This window comes from Vespula vulgaris, chromosome 7, assembly GCF_905475345.1.
Source record: "Vespula vulgaris chromosome 7, iyVesVulg1.1, whole genome shotgun sequence".
Lineage (NCBI taxonomy): Eukaryota > Metazoa > Arthropoda > Insecta > Hymenoptera > Vespidae > Vespula > Vespula vulgaris.
The window spans coordinates 8,861,566-8,881,217 of NC_066592.1; the positions used below are offsets into that span (position 1 = coordinate 8,861,566).

Consider the following 19,652-nt stretch of genomic DNA (forward strand, 5'->3'; position numbering starts at 1 on the left):
TAATGTGTTTTATTCTCTTCAGGTTATTATTCAAATGTTCCACATGTGTCCTATAATCGTCCCAAGACGTTCCGTTATGTTCCCAGAGGCTATATCACGCTATATTCCAGATGCAGTGTATCTTAGGGTGTTTATAGCGAGTGCTATCTACTTATAATTCCTCTCACGTACGAAGTATCGTTTATTAACATTGAAATCCTCTTACTCCAGAACTCTTGTTGAGTGTCGTACGTGATTCAAAGACTGTTAGGAATAAATATACTGCTTGCAAAAAGAATGTGAAAGAGAATAAAATAAAACTAAATTTTCACGGATGATTTCGAAACTTATTAAAATACACTACCCCAGTAAACGGCCTCGAGCGAATTTGATCTAAAGAGAAAAATAACATCATCAGCTCTTTTTATTGGGCATATCGAGATTTCTTTTCGTCGTCGTAGCGAAACTCGCCTTTGCCATGTTTCATAGCCCTTTGCCTACCTCGACGCACCTTTCTTGCGTCGTCACACGGTACAGACTTTCTATCCCCGGGCTGGCTTTCAACCTCTTTTTCGCTCCTCGAGTCTTTCTTCTCCTCCCACTCTTCCTCCCCTTTCTCACTCCCCTCCCCACCCTTTTCTACTCCACTCTCCACCATCCTCCCTCTTTCCTCTCTCCTTCTCCGTTTCTCTTGTCCTCTCTCTTCTCTTCTCTCCTCTTCTCTCTCCTTCTTCCTCTATTTCCCTCTCTCCCTTTCTCTCTCTCTCTCCCTCCCCCTTCTCTCTCCTTCTCATGACTACTACCCGACCATCTATCCATATAACCTACGTGACTGTCCGCATCCCTGTTCTCTGACTTCTAAGTCTAACCCTAAGTCTAACCCAACCTGGAGGCGCCCTTATAGCCAGACGGCGGCATCGTCGTGGACGGGGAGGCATACGCATATCCCCACCACGGCATCCCTCGTCGAGGGGTCGTTGATCCCCCAAGGACAACGACCTTGCGTCTGCGGCAGCCAACCGTTCAAACAGTTCTGAGTTCCCGGATTCCTCGATTATCAATATCTTTCACTCCTTGCTTTCCACCTTTCTTCCCCTCTTACCATAGCTTCCTTCTACCTTCAGGATGATCGTCATCCTCATACTCCTTTCTCATTCCTATATTCCTTCGTCCTTTGTATTTATTTTATCCTTCGCTTTTTCACGCGTCGATACCTCTTCAGTTCAGGATTGTTCGCTGCTTATCGCGCCTTTGCTAACGACCTAAAGAAACACGGTGCACGTGTTAGTCAGTAGCTTTAATATGGTGGTGGTGGTGGTGGCGGTGGTGGTGATGGTGATAGTAGTGGTGGTGGTGGTATTTTAAAGAGAAAAAGTACTTACTTCTTCCACGTCGATATCTTCTATTCTGTCGACTTAAGCTTTCACTCGTTCTTCGTACATTTTAGATGTATTATTACTTTCTTTTTCTTTATCATACGCTGAGATCAATTGTAGAACCGATTTAATTAACTTTAAACTAAGAGATCGAATGTCATGAACCTTTGCTAAAGGTTGCAGGATTTATAGAATTATAAATGCATGCCGTCCAACAGGCCTTTCAAAATCGTAAGAAATTATGAAAAATTCATGCGAGCGAGCATCGATATACATGACTCGACCCCGACCCGCATAGCCTTTCTACCGTTGTTACCTCCTATTCTTTTTCAACACTCGTCTACATGTGAACGTAAAGCTTTCCTTCGTTCATCGATCTTCAAGTCGGTTACCGAGGTCGTCTCTTTTCTTATACGAATAAAATTCCCTAGATCATTTTTCTTTATCTCATTCCCGTGCAATAATAATTAATTGATAGTTTTGAGTTTACAGTTTGAATGAAATAAAAATAATTAACGAGTTAACAAATGATTATTTACAGATATTCATATCGATTATCAAGTAACTCTTCAGCACGTTTAATACATCAGGGAACTTCTAGAACTATCCTTTTGTTCAGATCGATCGAGGAATCAGTATAAAAAATAGAGAAAATAGTTTTCCTCTTCAAGAAACACAAAGACAAGCTGATAAGTTATCAATCGAAAATGTATTTCAGAATTTTATTAATTTCTTTGAATATCTCGATATTTCTACGTAAATAAGCAAATACATATATTAACTAAAGATAAACTGTAAAAATTAAATATTATTAAATATTATTAAATACAAATTAAATATTTCCAAGTATACATTTCATATTTTATGTATCTCTTTTGAAAAAAGATGATAATTGACATGGTCACATTGTCACGTAGCTCGTAGTTTTATAGGTGGGTGGACTAGTGGGTGATCATATGCGCACACTGGAATAAAGTTCCTCTATACGCGCGATAGGTCTTCACATATACCAACGATGCCGAACGTGCTACTGTTGACTGTGCGGGCGCGAGTCGAGTACCACAGTGACGCAATCTTCGAAGGGAAGGAAGACATCGGCGTTGACCTACTAAAGACACAAGTTCTCTTCTAGCGTTCTTTCACTGATCTGTCTTTTCCGTATACATCAAGCAGTACTTATATATTCTAAATTATACGGAAAAAAGAAAAAAGTATATATAGACACGCACATATGTATATGTATTGTATATTCAATCATTCATTCATATTACCCTACATTATTACACATTTACATTCTTAATCCGTTAATCTATCGAATAATTAAATATTTATCTAAAACAAAGAAAAAGGTTATTACGAATATGCCAATATATTTTACACTATACATTAAATAAATTCTACGTGCTACATACATACATACATACATACATACATACATACATACATACATATATATATATAAAATCTGTGTACGGCACAGTACAAAGTTTATTATATGATGTATAAAATTCATACATACATGTGTGTGTGTGTATACACACTACATGTTCTCATATGCTATAAGTTAGACATAATACAATACATACACATGTGTTTATCGTATACGAAATGACGACTACTTTTTTCTACTCTCGACGTGTGCAGTTAAAAAGAGCATTCAACGTATAGGGTAACACGCTTTATCGTCCTTTTAATTTATACGGTAAAAGGGGCAGACGTCGGGCTTTACACCGGACGACTACTCCCGGGGGATAAATACGCGACAAGTGCTTGCGACAGTGAAATACCGAAGAAGGTCCTGTAGGTCTTTCTCTCTCTTTCTTTTTCTCTTTACTGTAAGACCACCCTACCGTCACGCTATGGTGACTTCTGACGCGTGAATACACCGCTTTGTTCGACCGTTCGTTCCCCTTCCTTCCCTTTTTCCTTTCCTTTCTTGTCTCCCTTTTCACCCCGTGTTTCCTGCGGTCGAGCAGGTAGACAGGTTGCAGTGGCAAAGTTGATTTCGATTCGATTCAAAGAGAGTAGAAGACTCGACCTTGTTTCTGCTTGAAAAAATTGTAAATCGATCAAATTGAAAGAGTGGTGTATCATCGGTTCTTAATTCCATATGAATGAACGCTTTTATTCTTGATTTATTCTAAATCTTGCATGATTAATTTGTTCACAATAGGGGGATGGTGTTTTAAGTTCGTTGAAACTGTTTTTATAAAATATAATCGTCTCACATTAATTAGTGAACGATTCCCATAGATATAATTTGCACGACAAAGAACTAACTTCTCTTTGATTTAACGGTGGAAAAAAGTGGATTCGATTAAATCGGCAATTAGCTATAACATTATGCACCAGATACTTTCATTATTCGAACAGTAAAGGGGCGTAGTATTACCTGTACAGTTTATATCAAGATAAAAAGTTCTATAGTTATAATAAAGTTAGCAATATGCTTGAGACCGGTCAGAGACACCTCCCCCCTTAGGTCTGTCTGTCGGGGTGGTTGCAACAGGTTGCAGTAGCAATACCACCACAACCACCATTACCAACGAAGTCGAGAATTCCCGTTTACCCCCTCTGAATGGGCCGACCAATTCTCGTATGCAGAACCCCTTAATGTACGCCAGCAGGTGGTCCCCATAATCGTGCAGCTATGCTTTGTTGTAGAACAAAGTCAGTCCCAAAGATTTATACATTTCAATTCTTCCTTTCGTGGCTAAGTATTGAGGAAGAGAGATAGACAGACAGAGAGAGAGAGAGAGAGAGAGAGAGAGAGGAAAGATCGAGAGAACAGTTTTGCCCTTTTGTTGGCAACCTGTAGCTCGAATAAGCAAGTTTATGGCGATCCTCTCTTGATATCACAAGTGATGTCATAAATTCTGCTACAAGGTTTGACCGTAAAGTTAATCCATAAAAATCCAATTCTTGAAAATTCTTCTCTGTTTTCTTTATACCAGATATCAGATTCTTATGTAGCAAATACCTTGTAGAAGTCCTTACCATGTAATGATAAAGCAATATATTTTTATCTTCGTTATCATCCTTCAAAAAAGGGGAGCAACAGTTCGGTGCGAGTATACATGTGTATCGTTTCTATATCTTCTTTTCTCAGTAGTCTATATAGATATTTTTCATAAAAGTATTTCGTTTTTTTAGAAATTATGAAAGGAAATATTTTTCTGTATATTTCAAAACTTGACGAGAAATCCATGCTAATTTCAGTCTCATCGCGAAATAATATCGAAAGTGAAGACTTCATGTTACGATAGAAAAGAAGAATACAGGCAAAACGCGTTGGATGTAGCCTGACGTAATGCAGTGTGGGAGCGGCGTGGCTCTTTGGGGGTCAATGCCCCGTCTTTCTAATATCCATTATTTTCCTACAACCCTATCACAATCGAAATAACTAAGCTATTTATTGTTCAGTTACTAATAATAATTTAATGTATTTTGAATCAATAATGGATTGGTATCACGGTATTGTTATTATTAAAGTTCATCGATTTGTTTTCATTGAAAAAGAAAAGAAAGATATTAATAGTATGAAATTAATATTTCAAACGCAACTTAATGAAAATTGGATTGAAAATAATAGAAAGTTATGTTTGTTATATGATAAAATATATTTTTTGTTTAAATCGCCATAATACACCTGTTCTCAAATTTTTTAGTTCGATGTACCAACATATTGGTAGAAGGTCATCTCTAAAGAAAAAAAAAAAAGAAAATAATCATAAATTTTATTAAACATACGCAACGTACATTAACCACGAAGAAAAGCTACGGAGCTCTCAAACGATACCGTTAAACTGACTTCCGTCTGTCCACCTACCTACCTGCCTACCTACCTACCTACTTTCCTCCTCGTACATCGTCCGATAATATTGAAAGAGATTATTTTGTAAGAGGTAGGGAGACCAGAATAAAAATTTCAAACAAATATAAAAGCGTGTGAATTTTCCATCGAATTTTTATAACATTTGCAGTAATAAAAATCATGATCATTTATGTAAAATAATATCCAACATTTCGATCATTTCGTTGAAAGCTGTCTTAAGGACTACTCATACTCGACTAATGATTATTATGGAGTAAGATATGGGTATGGACTGGCTCATAATAAAATCTCAAGTACGTAAAGGTATGTCACACCCTTGGGGAAGATTATTGCGAGGCACTGTACTCGTATATGTATGCATCTCGTATAGGGTCGAGAGAAATTGGTCGGTACAGTCGTTACTGTAGTCCTCGGTACCCCTTGCTCGTTCAACGACCCTGCATGACGCTCGCTCATCGCTTCATGCACGCATGCACGCACGCACGCACGTGATGAGAGAATCGGAACGAAAGTGAACTGTAGAACGACGACGGCGACGACGACGACGACGACGACGACGACGACGACGACGACGACGACGACGATGTGAACAACGTGTATGGCCACAGGGAAATTTTCAGATATTGTTTTGTTTTTTATTTCTGTCTGTATGTTAGTATGTCATATGTAACCTTTCACGAATAAATTTAATTTGATTCGTTCGAATAAGAATCATTTAAAAATAAATCATTTAAAAATCATGTGATAATATTTTAGTTTCATTTGTCTTTGTATTTTAAAACTTAATATTTCTTTACGAGCTGAATTTCTTCTAAAATTTTACGCATCCCATATCACGAGACATGATCTTTCTCCCTCGAAACAGGTTGGACAAAAGTTTCATACTTAACAAAAAAGAATAATAAAATAATAATAAAAAGAATAATAACCTTTTGGATGTGAAATAAAACTCAGAAATAATTAGATCGAAACTCGTTGTATTTTCACGTGTATTCGTTCAATCGAAATCGACATCTTGTGAGGTCACGCTAGCTAGTTAGGGTGAGAGAAAAAGAAAAGGGAGGCAAGGGTCAGCGACAACAGGAAACGAGACTTGGTATCGCTCAGCACCGGACGTCGTAACTTCCGAGTCCTTTGGTCTCTGCTCTCCCCTGTGTTGTCCATCGCTACGCATCGTCGGTATATCCATCGACTGCAACGAAGAAAACCCTCATCGAGATTTCCAACGGTGGAGGGTGCATTGGAAGACAACCAAAGCAACAGTGAAAGGTAATGGCTACGTTCATGTTGGAAATGGCTTCCTAGGATATCACGACTAGTGCACCCGCTCTAACGCGCCCTTTCCTAGAAGGATAGAGAAAGAAAGTAAGAAATAGAGAATGAGAGAGAGAGAGAGAGAGAGAGAGAGAGAGAGAGAGAGAGAAAGATCGAGGAAGGAGAGAGAGGAAGAGAGAGAAAGAGGGGTAGAGAGCGTGAGCTCAGAGGTGGAACGTAGAGAAAACGGGCAGGGCGCGAGAACGAGAGAGAGAGAGAGGGAGGGAGGGAGGGTGGGGAGACAGAGGAAAAGGAGGAGAAGTGAGCTCCTTACAGTGCATTGCCTTACGATCTTCCCCGAGTTCCCGTCGCACCCCGGACGCCGACAAATCGCGTCCAACGTGCTTCTCATGAAGAGATCCACAAAAGCAGCTTCGCCGTCGAGAGAGATTCGGGTCGTCGCTTGGCGGCGGCTCTTCGAGAGAGAGGAAGAGGAGGAGGAGTCAACTCGACTCGTACATGCGTGTGTATGCGTGTGTGCGTGAGGACGCGAGAACACACAAATACACGCATCATAACGTCTACACGTGTGTGTGTTTATGTATGGGTTGCGTCCGTCTATCTTTACGTATGTGCGTTTATATGTGCATATGAGAGAGAAAGAGAGGGGGGAGAGGGGAGAGGAAGAGAAAGGGAGAAAGAGAGAGAGAGAGAGAGAGAGAGAGAGAGTAAGAGGGTACAACACCGCACCCCGTTCGCTCTTTTTGGCTTTCTTCCTTCTCTTCGAAGGAGAAGCCGTCGTCGGCAACGGTGAAATGACGATGACGACGACGATCGTCTTGTCCGTGCGAGCGTTCTCCTTTACGTCCCTCTTGAGAATACGGTGAACTCTGCTTATACACTTTTCGTCGGCTCTCCCATCTCCTTTCTCTCGTTGAGAAGAAAGAGAGGAAGAAAAAGGAGAGAAAGAGAGAGACTTTCACCGAGAGATACCACGCCAGTTCGGAGGGCTACAGGGTTATCATCCGGGGTTCTCTCTCCTTTTACGACTTACGCTTTTGGCGCGGAATTTATGCGGCGGTGTGACTTCACGTTGCACTCTCGTCCTCCTTTTTGAATGTTCGCACGTCCTTCTTTAGGATACGATTTGCATTTCCACTTACATAATCCGAAACCAAATTTTCTTGTAATTGTCCAATATGAAATTCAATAAAATCAAACAATTAAAAGAATTTTCAAAATGGATGTCAAGCGACCAGGTGATTTATTCTGAGTTTTAATGATCGAAACAATTATCGAAAGAAAGTTTAATATCTCGACTTCGTTAAATCGCGTCATGGCTAACTCTTAACGTAAAAAATAGATTGATAAAAAAAATTTAACTCGTTTTCATGGCAAAAAGCGCGACATTTAAATATTTACATAATTTTGCGCGAATAATAACTCATTGCCTTTCCATTTATACCAATATAAATTGTTTGGCTCCATTTCCATTCTCGACGTGAATCGTTAAGACGTCGAATTTGTCATCCCTATGTTACTTCAGCTCGATGATCTTGTTCGATGTACATGCATAAACGTAAATATAATGTAAAGTACCACATATGTGAGTTCGTAGGTATATGTGTGTTTATGTTTGTGTTTATGTATGCTGTGTGTGTTGTGTATGTATGTATATTTGATGGACTTGTTTTACTTTTTACGGGAGCTTCGTGTTCGTTCCATGAAATTTGTTAAAACCAAGGTAGGAAAAAAGTAGGCGTATAATCGATCGAGCCTTTCGATAGCATCTATCGTCTAGCAGGTTATATACAAGTTGCGATTCGAAGATGGGGTTGATCGTACTTCCCATTCTCGTATCCGCATTTGCCTTTTGCTCTCTTTCTTTTTCTTCGTATTCATCCGTAGATTCGCGCCCTTCTCTTTCTATACCTCTTACCACATTGCAATCTTCTAACGGTTAATCGACTTCGACAACTTTTTTGACCAATCGATCTAAATCTCTGCGTGTCGCGCCATCTAGCGAATTAATTCTAGTAACATCACATGCTATTCGATGTGTGTTATATTTTTATATAAGGCATTTTTTCTTTCTGTTGATATAACCTATTAAAGATAATTTTTAATTATGAGTTAAAATTTTAACTTTTTTGACCAAATCTAATTATTATCATCTCAAAATGGCATTTTTAATTAAACGATTGAAAGTCGAAGAATTGTTGAAAGTATTTGTTAGATATAAACACGGTTCGAATCATTGGGTAAGAATTTCATATAATTTATTCAGTTCCAACTTTGTCATTTGTTACTCTCGTGTTCCGATTATTATACTATTGCATATTATAAGTATTTTGTATCTTAAAGTCTGTAATTAGGAAAGAAAAGACACATAAAGACAGAGCATTGGCATATTTTAATGACTTCTATAATAAAGTATATGGAAAAGCATGGAATGACATAAGAACTGCATTGCTACAAGAGGAAAACAAATATATAGCAGTGATTAATAATTTTAGTGATATGGAAAGAATACAAACAACTTTGGAGGTATAATAGTTATATACATTTTATATAAAATTTAAAGAATTTTCTTTTGCCAATACTTATATATTATAGAATTCTGGAGCAATAAATATAAAGTTAATATATGATGCATTCGTGGAAAATATACAAGATCAAAAGTTTCAAAGGAAATTAAAGAAAACTGCTAACCTAAATGTTCGAATGCATAATATAATATCGGAAAGAAAAATATCAGAGATACAGTCAATTTATCCAAATGATTATGAATCATCTCCGGATTCATTGACCTCTACAAAGAAAAATGATAAGAATATCAATATTAATAAACCGTCAGTACATTTAAAATCTATAGCAGAAGATTCAAACGATGTGAACATTGATAGCAATCGTATTGTTCTTCCTTCGGATGGTTTAACAGGACTTTATGAATTTGTACCAGTAACAAAATTAAAAGGTTCGTAGATATACTATTTAATGTATATATAAAAAATATCTGCAGAAAGTGTTTCAATTTTCCTTTTATTTTAATATAGGTATGGAAGATTGGGTTTTAGAATCTGAACATTATGAATATTATCAAAAGGCAAGTGATTTCAAAATACCTGTGGAAAAAGAGAAAATTTTGTCTTTTCCAAAACATCTTAAATTGTACACATATGAAGAGTTTAGCGAAGAAAAATTTCCAGCCCCAAAGAAAGGATCCACTGGAGTATTAGGTTTGATATAACATTATTTCTATCAGTAAATCTATTTATTCTATTACTTATATATTTTACCTGCTTCACATTTCAATATATTCTATTGCTTTTTTGTAGATTATTATCTTTTCGATGGAGGTTCAATACTACCTGTCCTGGCTCTTGACATACAATTAGGTGATTTTGTATTAGATATGTGTGCAGCACCTGGTGGCAAGACTCTAACAATTTTGCAAACACTTATGCCTAATTTAGTGGTAGCAAATGATCTTTCACAGTCTAGAGTATATAGAATAAAAAAAGTATTAAATCAGTACATAGCAGATATAGGACAGTTGGATGACAGATTGTTTGTAACAGAAGAAGATGCTCGTAAAATTAATGATAAAGATGTATATAATAAGGTATGTTTATAGTATAAAACTATATATAGTATGAAAAAATGATTTATATGTATCAGTTCCAATACTCTTGGTTATAATTGTTTCCTATTAACTTTAATTACAGATACTTGTTGATGTCCCGTGTACAACAGATAGACATGTATTACATGAAAATGATAACAATATTTTTAAACCTACAAGAATCAAAGAAAGGTTAAGAATGCCAGAAATCCAAGCAGATATTTTATTGTTAGTATCGTAAATATTTTGAATATACTTTTATTTGCCAATAACTATATTACTGCTATTAATATTGTAGCAATGCACTAAAGTTAGTAACTGTTGGTGGTACTGTCGTATATTCTACTTGTTCTCTTAGCCCTATACAAAATGATGGGGTTATACAAATGGCACTAAAACGCATGTGGGAAGAAAGTAATACTGTTATAGTTGTAAAGTAAGTTATTTATAAAAAATTATATTATATTTTTATTAATATTTTTGAATTTTTCTACTTAGAAATTTAAACAAAAATTAATAAAAATGATAAATTATATTTACAGAGATATGTCAGAAGCATTAGATCCATTGCAAACATTATTTAATTTTGGAAATTTTGGCTTGAAACATGGACACATTGTCATACCCACTGTTGGTTATAATTGGGGTCCTATGTATTTTTGTAAAATGGTTAAATTGAAATAATGAAGGTAAGCTAGTTAAATCATGCTTAATTTTTTATATATTTACATACATGTGTATGTGTGTGTGCGCGCGCGCGTGTGCGTGTGTGTGTATATATATATAAAAGTTATAGACAATAATTTATTTATAAAAGTATAAAAATAATCTGTAAAAAAATGTACATGAGACCAAATGTCTCATGTAAATATTTCTGTGATAGTTTAATTGCTTTAAAAATAGACATTTTAATTTATATGTACAATTTAGTAAAATAACTTATATTTCCAATATTGTAATAGCTTTTAAGTAATTTTGTACTTCTACATTATGAAAAAAACTATCTTATACCACATTAAAATCTGCATATTGTATTAAAAAGTGTTAAAATTCACGCTAATAGTAACCTATCTCTGCGCCTATGAAAATATATAACGTCGGTGTGTTTACCCCATTGCTTTTATATTTTTTGTCCATGCATTGTGTAGTATGCGCTTCTTGCTGCCATAATGCCCTCTTCTAAATCAATATGATAGAGACGTCTCGCGATAGGTTATGAGCGCAGATACTTTTGTGAATAATAATGAAGTTAAGTGAGGTTAATTCTTAGATTTCATCATGTTTCACGTTTTCACAAACAAAATCGTGAATGTCGTAAATGTGCAACAAATTGAAAAATTAAAGATTATGTATACAATTAAATAACATAGATACGATGAATTGTGGGGTCATATAAATGGATCCATTGTGAAAAGCAAAGGAATGCAGTTATGTGAACACTAAAACAAAAAACTAAAAACTCATAGCCTAATTATATTAAATATTAAATCAAGCAAGTTCAACAATATAAAACGGGCACAAATATTATTAAAAATTTAAGAACCGATCAAAAATATTTATAAATACAAAGTTCCTACTATAAGACAACGTATAGTCTTTAAACAAATTGAAGAAAGAAATAAACCAAAATATGACACAATATGCAAATCAATTTGTTTAAAGAATAATTGGATGAATTTAAAATGCAATCACCAAATATCCTAATGAAATAGTTTGCATAACTATTAAATCCAGAAAAATAGAAAATAATTGGCAATGCCAACCAAATAAAGAAATATTATCTTTAAAAGTATTATTATTAAATAGGAACAAACTTGTAACAAGAAATAAACAAATGAGAACTATCAGAAATAATATATTAGAAAACAGGAGATCTGATGCAGTATCGGACATATGGATAAAGAAGTTATGTAGCAAAAGTAATTAGAAAGAAAACAAAAAATATAGTTACGAGAAATTACAAAGTTACATGTCCATTCATTATAAAAGAAATGATAAATATCTGTTAATTAGTATAGATTTGATAAATTCGACATATAAAAATAATGTAGATATTAAAACGAATAAAAAAATACAGAAAAGAAACTAATGCAAAAGAAAGTAATGAAAAAAGAAAATAATGAAAAAAGAAAAAAAAAAACAGCAGTATTTGAACCAGTAATCTCATGATTAATAATCTGAAACACTTTGCAATAAATTATACAGCATATCTAAATGTTAACATCTATTGCACATATTCGTCATAAACAAATTGTTATTTTGCAAAATCGATTTTTTCAAAAATGAGAAATATGCATCAAATTAAAATAGAAGTGCAGATCACATGTTGTAAATATAAAAAAGTACAAAAATCTAGTTCTCTTGAGATTGTCTTGTTAGACTGTAGTGCAACGATACATATGAGCAATAATAGGAAGAAATTCAAAAGCACTGATGAAAACTAAAATAGTAGAATATATACAATAGAAAATTATGTAAATTCAAAAAAAAAAAAGGAAAAAGAAACTAATAATAATATTAAGGTATAATTATTAGATTAGGAAGCAAATAACATCGAATAAAGATATGTAATGTTTATAGCAGAATTACAAAATAATTTATTATTAGTATCAAGCATCATATCAAGAATATATTGCAATTATAAAAAGAAAAAATGGATTCATTTTCCCGTAAGGTACAATGAAAGATGAATTATAGTCCATTTAATAGATGAAGAATCTAATCAATTGTACAATTACTTTCATACATATTTACACTATATTAGTTTCAAAACTATCATTTTATGTCCTTATTTATTATATGTTTACTGAATTTATTATTCTGTAATGACTTTAAACACTTATTCCAGAACAAATACATACAAAAACAAGTATTTCAGTTTTTATTGTTTGATACATAATAAATTATAATCAAAATTAAACACAATTTTGAAGTCTCAAAAATTTGACACTTAACAAAATATAACTACTTTTAATAATACTACATTTTAATATTTTGTTGGCTATCCGTTTTGTCGAATAATTTTTTTCATATATGTGGACATATTAAAAATTATTTTAAATAAATAATTTTGTAATATTATCCTCACTTTTCTATTAAGTAAGCTCTCAATTCTTTTTTTCTTATCTGTATTTTATGTAACAATCTAATAAATCTTATAAGTTTTCTATGATTTTTAGGTCTGGTGAATGTAGAAAAAGATATAATGCTTTGAGACAATTTTATTATAAATATTTTTAAACAATTCGAGATTTGTGTCTTACATCATTGCCTTAATAAAATTTAATCTATTACTGAAACACACTTCTGCACTTTTTGTTAAATGATCTTTCAAATTATTTAAATATTTGTTTTTGATAATATAGACAATATACAAGAGCTGATACTAGCATTGAAACCACTCAAGCCACGAGAGACTATACGTGACTCAAAATTCAAAGGATTGGAAAACGTAACAGACCAAGGAAGTTATATATTTTATTAGTGACAGTTCAAAATGATCAGTATGTTCTAACAAATAATGTACAGAAAGTTATAGATAATGTACAAAGAGAATTGTGATTAGATTTAAAGATTTATTGAAATTAGTTTTATTAATTTTAGAGGTGATCTAGAAGAGGTTAATTTCTTGGGAATGTAGAAATGGAGATAATGGAAATATAAGAATGTGATAGTAAAGATACATTGAACATTTAGAAAAAATTCGGTTTGGAAAATAGCAAGCCATTGGCAACTCTGTTAAACATCAAATGCAAAATTAATAAAAGCAGCTACTCACTCAAATGAAAACATTAGAAATGATGAAAACATCACGAATTGATCGATAGTTTAATAAGTCTATCTTATCTAAGTCTAGATATTGTTTGTCGCGAATGCGTTAATTGAATCGATTTTGTAATAATCCAGATATTGTAAATCATTAAAGAAAATCAACACTACGTGCTACAGTATTTATGTGGAATTATAGATTACCAAAGCTAATGTCAAACTAGAAACGTATATTGACTTCAACTGTTTGGCGATTCAGAGGATAGATATTTATACTTAAGTTATGTTGTAATGTTGACAAATGATCCAATTAGTTGAAACACAAAGAAACAAAAATGTGTTTTCTTATTGACAATAGAAACTGATAGCTCTTTGGAAGTTATATAAAAGATATAGTTTATTTAAGAATCGACCGTCTAGATCCGGTTCATTCAGAAGTTTGAAAGAATATAAGCACAGATGCTTTATTTTTTAGGATGTTTTACATTTTTTAGCAGTGAGCACTCTTGATTAGCCAAAGCTCTTTATAATTGAATACAATTTTTGTTGCATCTCTTTTTACAAAAATTGATACTTCATCATTATGTATTATAGTCCTTAGTTTTGCTATGCTATTATTATATGTGTAATTTTATGTTATACTTGTAACAGTCTTATTCATTTATTGTATCAAAATGATGAGAGTTAAAAATATTTTATTATTTACAGAAGCTAAAAAAATGTTCATAAATTTTTATATTATAAAAGATAATCATCTAGTTATCATAGTTTATTGTTTCACAGAGTAAATAATTTTAATTGTGCTTTATCATTGTCATATTTAATATTATTAGTGAATTTTTATGTAATGCTTAAGGCCGTTCATTACCATTGATTTTATAACGGGTTTACACCTATGATGAAAACATTCTTGATCGATTTTGATGAACAAGGTCTTATTTTAAAGACAAGGTTTAATCTAGGACTCCATTGTTTTCAGACTTTTAAAAAAGCTTTATATTTGTGAATAAACTATTCTCGAAAAAATACCATTTTTTAATTTTTATATTTTAATTTTTTAATTTTTTTTTATTTTTTCAAAAAAAAATAAAGTTTTTTCAAAACTTTAAGAAAGTGTAATCCTGGATTAAACGTTCGTTTTTAACATAAGATCTTGTTCATCAAAATCGACTAAAAATTACGTTTGTTCTTTCTCGTTAACATAAACCGTTATAAAACCAGGGATTTTTGTAATACTAGCTTTAACTGTATACATGATAATGTATATAACGAATGTTAGGATATACATACAAAGTCATATTATGATGTATATGTCAAGAATATATGTGTAGTAGTGTGTGTGTGTGTGTGTGTGTGTGTGTGTGTGTGTGTGTGTGTGTGTGTGTGTGTGTGTGTGTGTGGAATTAACACTGATTAATATTTGTATATTTATAATTTTGTTTTGAATTATAATTTTACTTTATAGTATTATGTTCATAATATGATAATGCTTTTATCAATATCATTTGCGGATTGTATTTTAAAGTGTTTCCAATTAGTATAGTTATAATGTCTCTATAGTATTGTTTATGTGGTAATATCGGAATTAATTCTATAGGTTTGTTTATATATTTGTTTAGCATTTTGTTTAGCAAAGTTGTTGGCAACTTATCATACAAGCTAGTAAATTTGAAAATAAACAAATTCTTGTTATTAATATTAATGTTGGTATTGAAAAGCTTATGTATCTCAATATGATTTTTAATATTGGCAGTCTATAATTTAGAGACCTCAACAAAATTACTCAAGGACCAATTATTGATCGTAGAATTCCTAGGAGTTAATTTAGATACTGTGATGATGTATAAATGCTATATTTAATTTCTACGTCATGGATATATTCCCACTTTTCCAATATTTAATACTTTCATGATGACTACAAGTGAAATGAGACTTTCTGATCGTTGTGGAGTAATCTTATATCATTTGTTTTATATGATAATGAAAAATGTGGCTGAAAGTTCATGATTCTTTTATAATTACTTTTAAACATATCTATAAAGATTCTAATATAACGTAATAGCAAATTTAATTAGAAGAATACATTTCTTAGAAAGTAACCTCGATTTTTTTAGATGCATATTTTAGATGTATACCTCAGTCACCTGTGCAATATATTTTAACAAACTTTTAAACGTACTGAACTGATACCTGTGCTATAATTAAAGTGGAGCAATCCATTAGAAATTCAATTTATATATAAATAATAATCTAGCAGTGTCAACTACAAAATTTGGAATTATAATCAACGCAGTATTCGCCGAATATTTAAACAATTTAAAGTTTGTAGTTTATATATCATATTTCAGTTATCACAAGTTAATGGTCTTTTTGTTAGATTATATGAAATAGACACGTCCGGAAAGTAATAGTACGTGTAAAGAGATATAAAGAAATACAAAAGAAATATAAACACAATATGTGTAAATAAATATTATTACATTAAATTGAAATATTTTTATGAAAAAATAAATGCATAATTAAATCGATTCCACAAGTTCCATATCTAACGCGCATGGCGACCATATACTCATTTCTTTTTATCAAAAATAATAATTAGTGAATATATATAATATATAAATATTCACTAATTATTTTTTACAAAATATCCGACAAAATTTTGCTTTTTTATCGCAAATCTATATATTAGTATATGTATTAATTATATTTATTATTCTTTATGTATATATATCGTAAAACAAATAAGTACTATCATTGCGTCATATCTAGGACACATTCTTACGAGACCCGCACCACCATCAAAGAAAAATATAAATAAGAGAGACTGAAAAGTGTGATTTCACAACTTACTAAACTACTTATTCTAATCCATATTAATTTGATTGTTATGCGAAGAGGGATATATACCTAGAGAGGCTTATACACCGGTACAATAGATGCATGGTGGAGCCATGATCTTTTACGCTTGTATTCATATTTTGAGCGAAAGATGAACAGCCTTAAGGCTGTTATTTCCTATTGCTCGAAGCATATGCGACTTCAGCGACAGATATGGACAAAATATAAACTCCAAGTGCAAGCTAGACAGCAAGTGGGGGCCACCATGCTCTATCGTGTCGGTACATAAGCTTAGTTAGTATATTCCACTCACGCGTCTAACAAACGGTTTCGTATGGATTAATGTAAGTAATGTTAGTAGACTGCGAATTCAACTTTCCAATCTTTCATATATATATATATGTATCTTTTTTGATAGTGCTTGCATCTTGCAGTGATACGTATACAGATACGATATCGATACGTACTTGTTTCAGGACAAATGATAGAATTATATAATTTCTATATTGCCAAATTTATGATAAAAGATACGATAATTTTACTTTACAATATGTAAGTAAAAAAAGTCGAATTCGTGATTCACGAAAAGCCTCTGCGAGATTCGTTCTGCGAAGAAATTTCATATTCAAAATATCGATAGTGATTATGGACCAGAGCGGCTTGTCCTCAGACATCCGATTTACATAATGAGAACTTAATGTATGCGAAAAATCAATTTGTAGAATTGTTGAAAAAATAAGACCCTTTTAAAATCATGCGTGGAACTTGTGGGCAAATGACTTTCTTGAATAGAGTGAGCAGCCTCGAAAATAACTAATTGCTTCAATGTGGAAAAATATGTAAAAAAAAAATTGCGCACTTGTTCATGATTAATAAAATCAATTCAATATTCCTACTTCAAGGAAAAATAATAATATCAAATAGAGAATAAAAAAAGAGCTATTGGTAATTAGACAATTCTCAATATGGACTCTATATTGAAAATACTCATTTGATATATTGATAATATTCTACCATTCTTAGCAGCTTCTCTCGACAGGCTATTGATAGATACCCTTATTGGTCAAATGTTCAGCTTTAATGAAAGGTACACTAATAGAAGGAATTGAATGTAAAAAGATTTTTTATATTTATATATCTCCAAAATAGCGGAGAGATACGGAAATTAAAAGATTGATTATATTAGTTATTATATGTCAATCATATTTATTATCCTTTATACATTTACTGTGAAACAAATGCGGATTAATGCGTCATATATAGTATGGATCACGATATTGCGAGACGCATATGAAATTAAAAAAAGATATGCATATGAAAGACTGAAAAATACCCTACTATAGAGACATTATTCACACCCTACTAGAATACAAACTCTAATACATATGAAATTGATTGTTATATAAGAGAAATATAACTATGAGAGGGGTTCAATAACGCGTAAGAGGTTTATAACCTACTCAAATTAAACACTAATAAGATAGATATATGGACAATGTTCCCTGTTTGGATTTATAGTTCATATTTTGTTCATATTTACCTAGTCACACATGCTATGAGCAAAAGGCGATATGAAATAATTTTAGAATGCCTAGCGCTTTGGAGTACAATACTGGGTTCTGATGTAATGTAATGGTATGATTTTTTTGGCACCATCAACATTTAATATTGTATATTTAGTATATATTATATTTGTAACATTGATTTTTGTGTATTATTTTGATTTTGTTATTTTTGAAAAAATAATGCCAAAGTTAAATTATTTCTTAAAAAATTTGCTATTTTAAATGGTTTTACATAATTACTTTATAATTTATTTATTTTTGATTCACATACAAGAAACACAAGTTATCTGAGTTAGAAATTAATTGTTTTATATTGTAATATCATTCAGTGCATTCTTTAAATTTTACTTGCTTTTCGTATGCTATTTGTTGAAGAGTTTTTCAAAAAGGTTTGCACTGAATAAATTCATGATTGTCAATATGTATTCATTTCCATTTATAGTTTTTCGAAGAAATTCGCATATATCTATTGTTCTTTTGTTAAATAGTTTTGTATTCAATTTGTTATGATCATTAATGCTCTATCTTTTATTCGCACTAGTCTATTTTTTTAGTAATCAGAACAATGTTTTATACAATTTTGAATATCAGTTTTTATTCTTTTCCAATAATATTGAAATCTTAGTTGATTGTGTTGGTAATTCCTTTATGTTCGCCAATTTTGGATCCATGGTATTATTTGATTATTCTATTTTATGGAGGAGGAATAATCAAAAGTCTTCCACATATTATAATTGATTTTAATTCGATTTTAAATTATACAATTGTAAAAATATATTAATGATTTCTGAATCTTTTAAAATTGTATATTTGAGCTTGTTTAAAATTTGTATCAAAATTTTTATGCATTTTTTAATAATTTGTATTTTTTGAATCTGCACAATTTTTTCTGCAAATCATTTTGAAATAATATCTAACTATTCGATCAATTATAAATACATATATTTTCAATTTGTGGAATACAATCTAGAAGCAAATTTTGAGTTTTTCTCTTTTTGAATAATGTATCAATGGCTATTGTGTTTGTGAAGCAATCAGCTAATAAGAAGTAACCTAGATTATTCTCTTTTTTGCCAGGAAGTGTGATCGTGTTATTGTTATGTTATTGTTAATCAATATGTTTTGTGCAATTGTTGCATTCTTGTTGATAGATATATTGCTATTGTGTAATGTGTCTCTTGTAGTATTGTATTAATTGATAATTTTCATTGCTAATTTCGTCTCTAGAATCGTAGTAATACCTGATTCTTGTGATTTTTGTGATAGTGATCGAATATTTAATTTGATTCTTGGTGTTTCTATTTCCATGGCTACTAATTTTGATTGACTTGTTTATGTTTCTTATAACGTTTCTTACTGCGATTTCTTTCTAACAATTCTGTTCGATGTTTTGTCATTATTTTCCGAAGGCA

At 32.0% G+C, this 19,652-nt stretch overlaps 2 protein-coding genes across 4 annotated transcripts in view; both read left to right on the forward strand.

Moving 5' to 3' along the window:
- Positions 1–8,485: 8,485 nt before the first annotated feature.
- Positions 8,486–19,652, forward strand: part of LOC127065278 (5-methylcytosine rRNA methyltransferase NSUN4) — a 28,815-nt gene continuing 17,648 nt past the window's right edge. The window contains exons 1-8 of one of the 3 annotated variants that reach the window (XM_050997388.1): positions 8,486–8,705; positions 8,809–8,991; positions 9,061–9,421; positions 9,501–9,683; positions 9,783–10,069; positions 10,173–10,297; positions 10,368–10,505; positions 10,612–10,758. In XM_050997388.1, the coding sequence (XP_050853345.1) occupies positions 8,625–8,705; positions 8,809–8,991; positions 9,061–9,421; positions 9,501–9,683; positions 9,783–10,069; positions 10,173–10,297; positions 10,368–10,505; positions 10,612–10,753 (1,500 nt within the window). In that variant the 5' untranslated portion in view covers positions 8,486–8,624 and the 3' untranslated portion in view covers positions 10,754–10,758. Of the gene's footprint in view, positions 8,706–8,808; positions 8,992–9,060; positions 9,422–9,500; positions 9,684–9,782; positions 10,070–10,172; positions 10,298–10,367; positions 10,506–10,611; positions 12,606–19,652 lie in introns of those variants that run through there. The other 2 variants (XM_050997387.1, XM_050997389.1) reach the window with 2 other exon arrangements.
- The window catches only part of LOC127065277 (probable multidrug resistance-associated protein lethal(2)03659), a 42,528-nt gene continuing 36,124 nt past the window's right edge, over positions 13,249–19,652 (forward strand). Inside the window, exon 1 of the mRNA XM_050997380.1 lies at positions 13,249–17,019. The gene's annotated coding sequence lies outside the window, so the exon portion shown is untranslated. The remainder of the gene's footprint in view (positions 17,020–19,652) is intronic.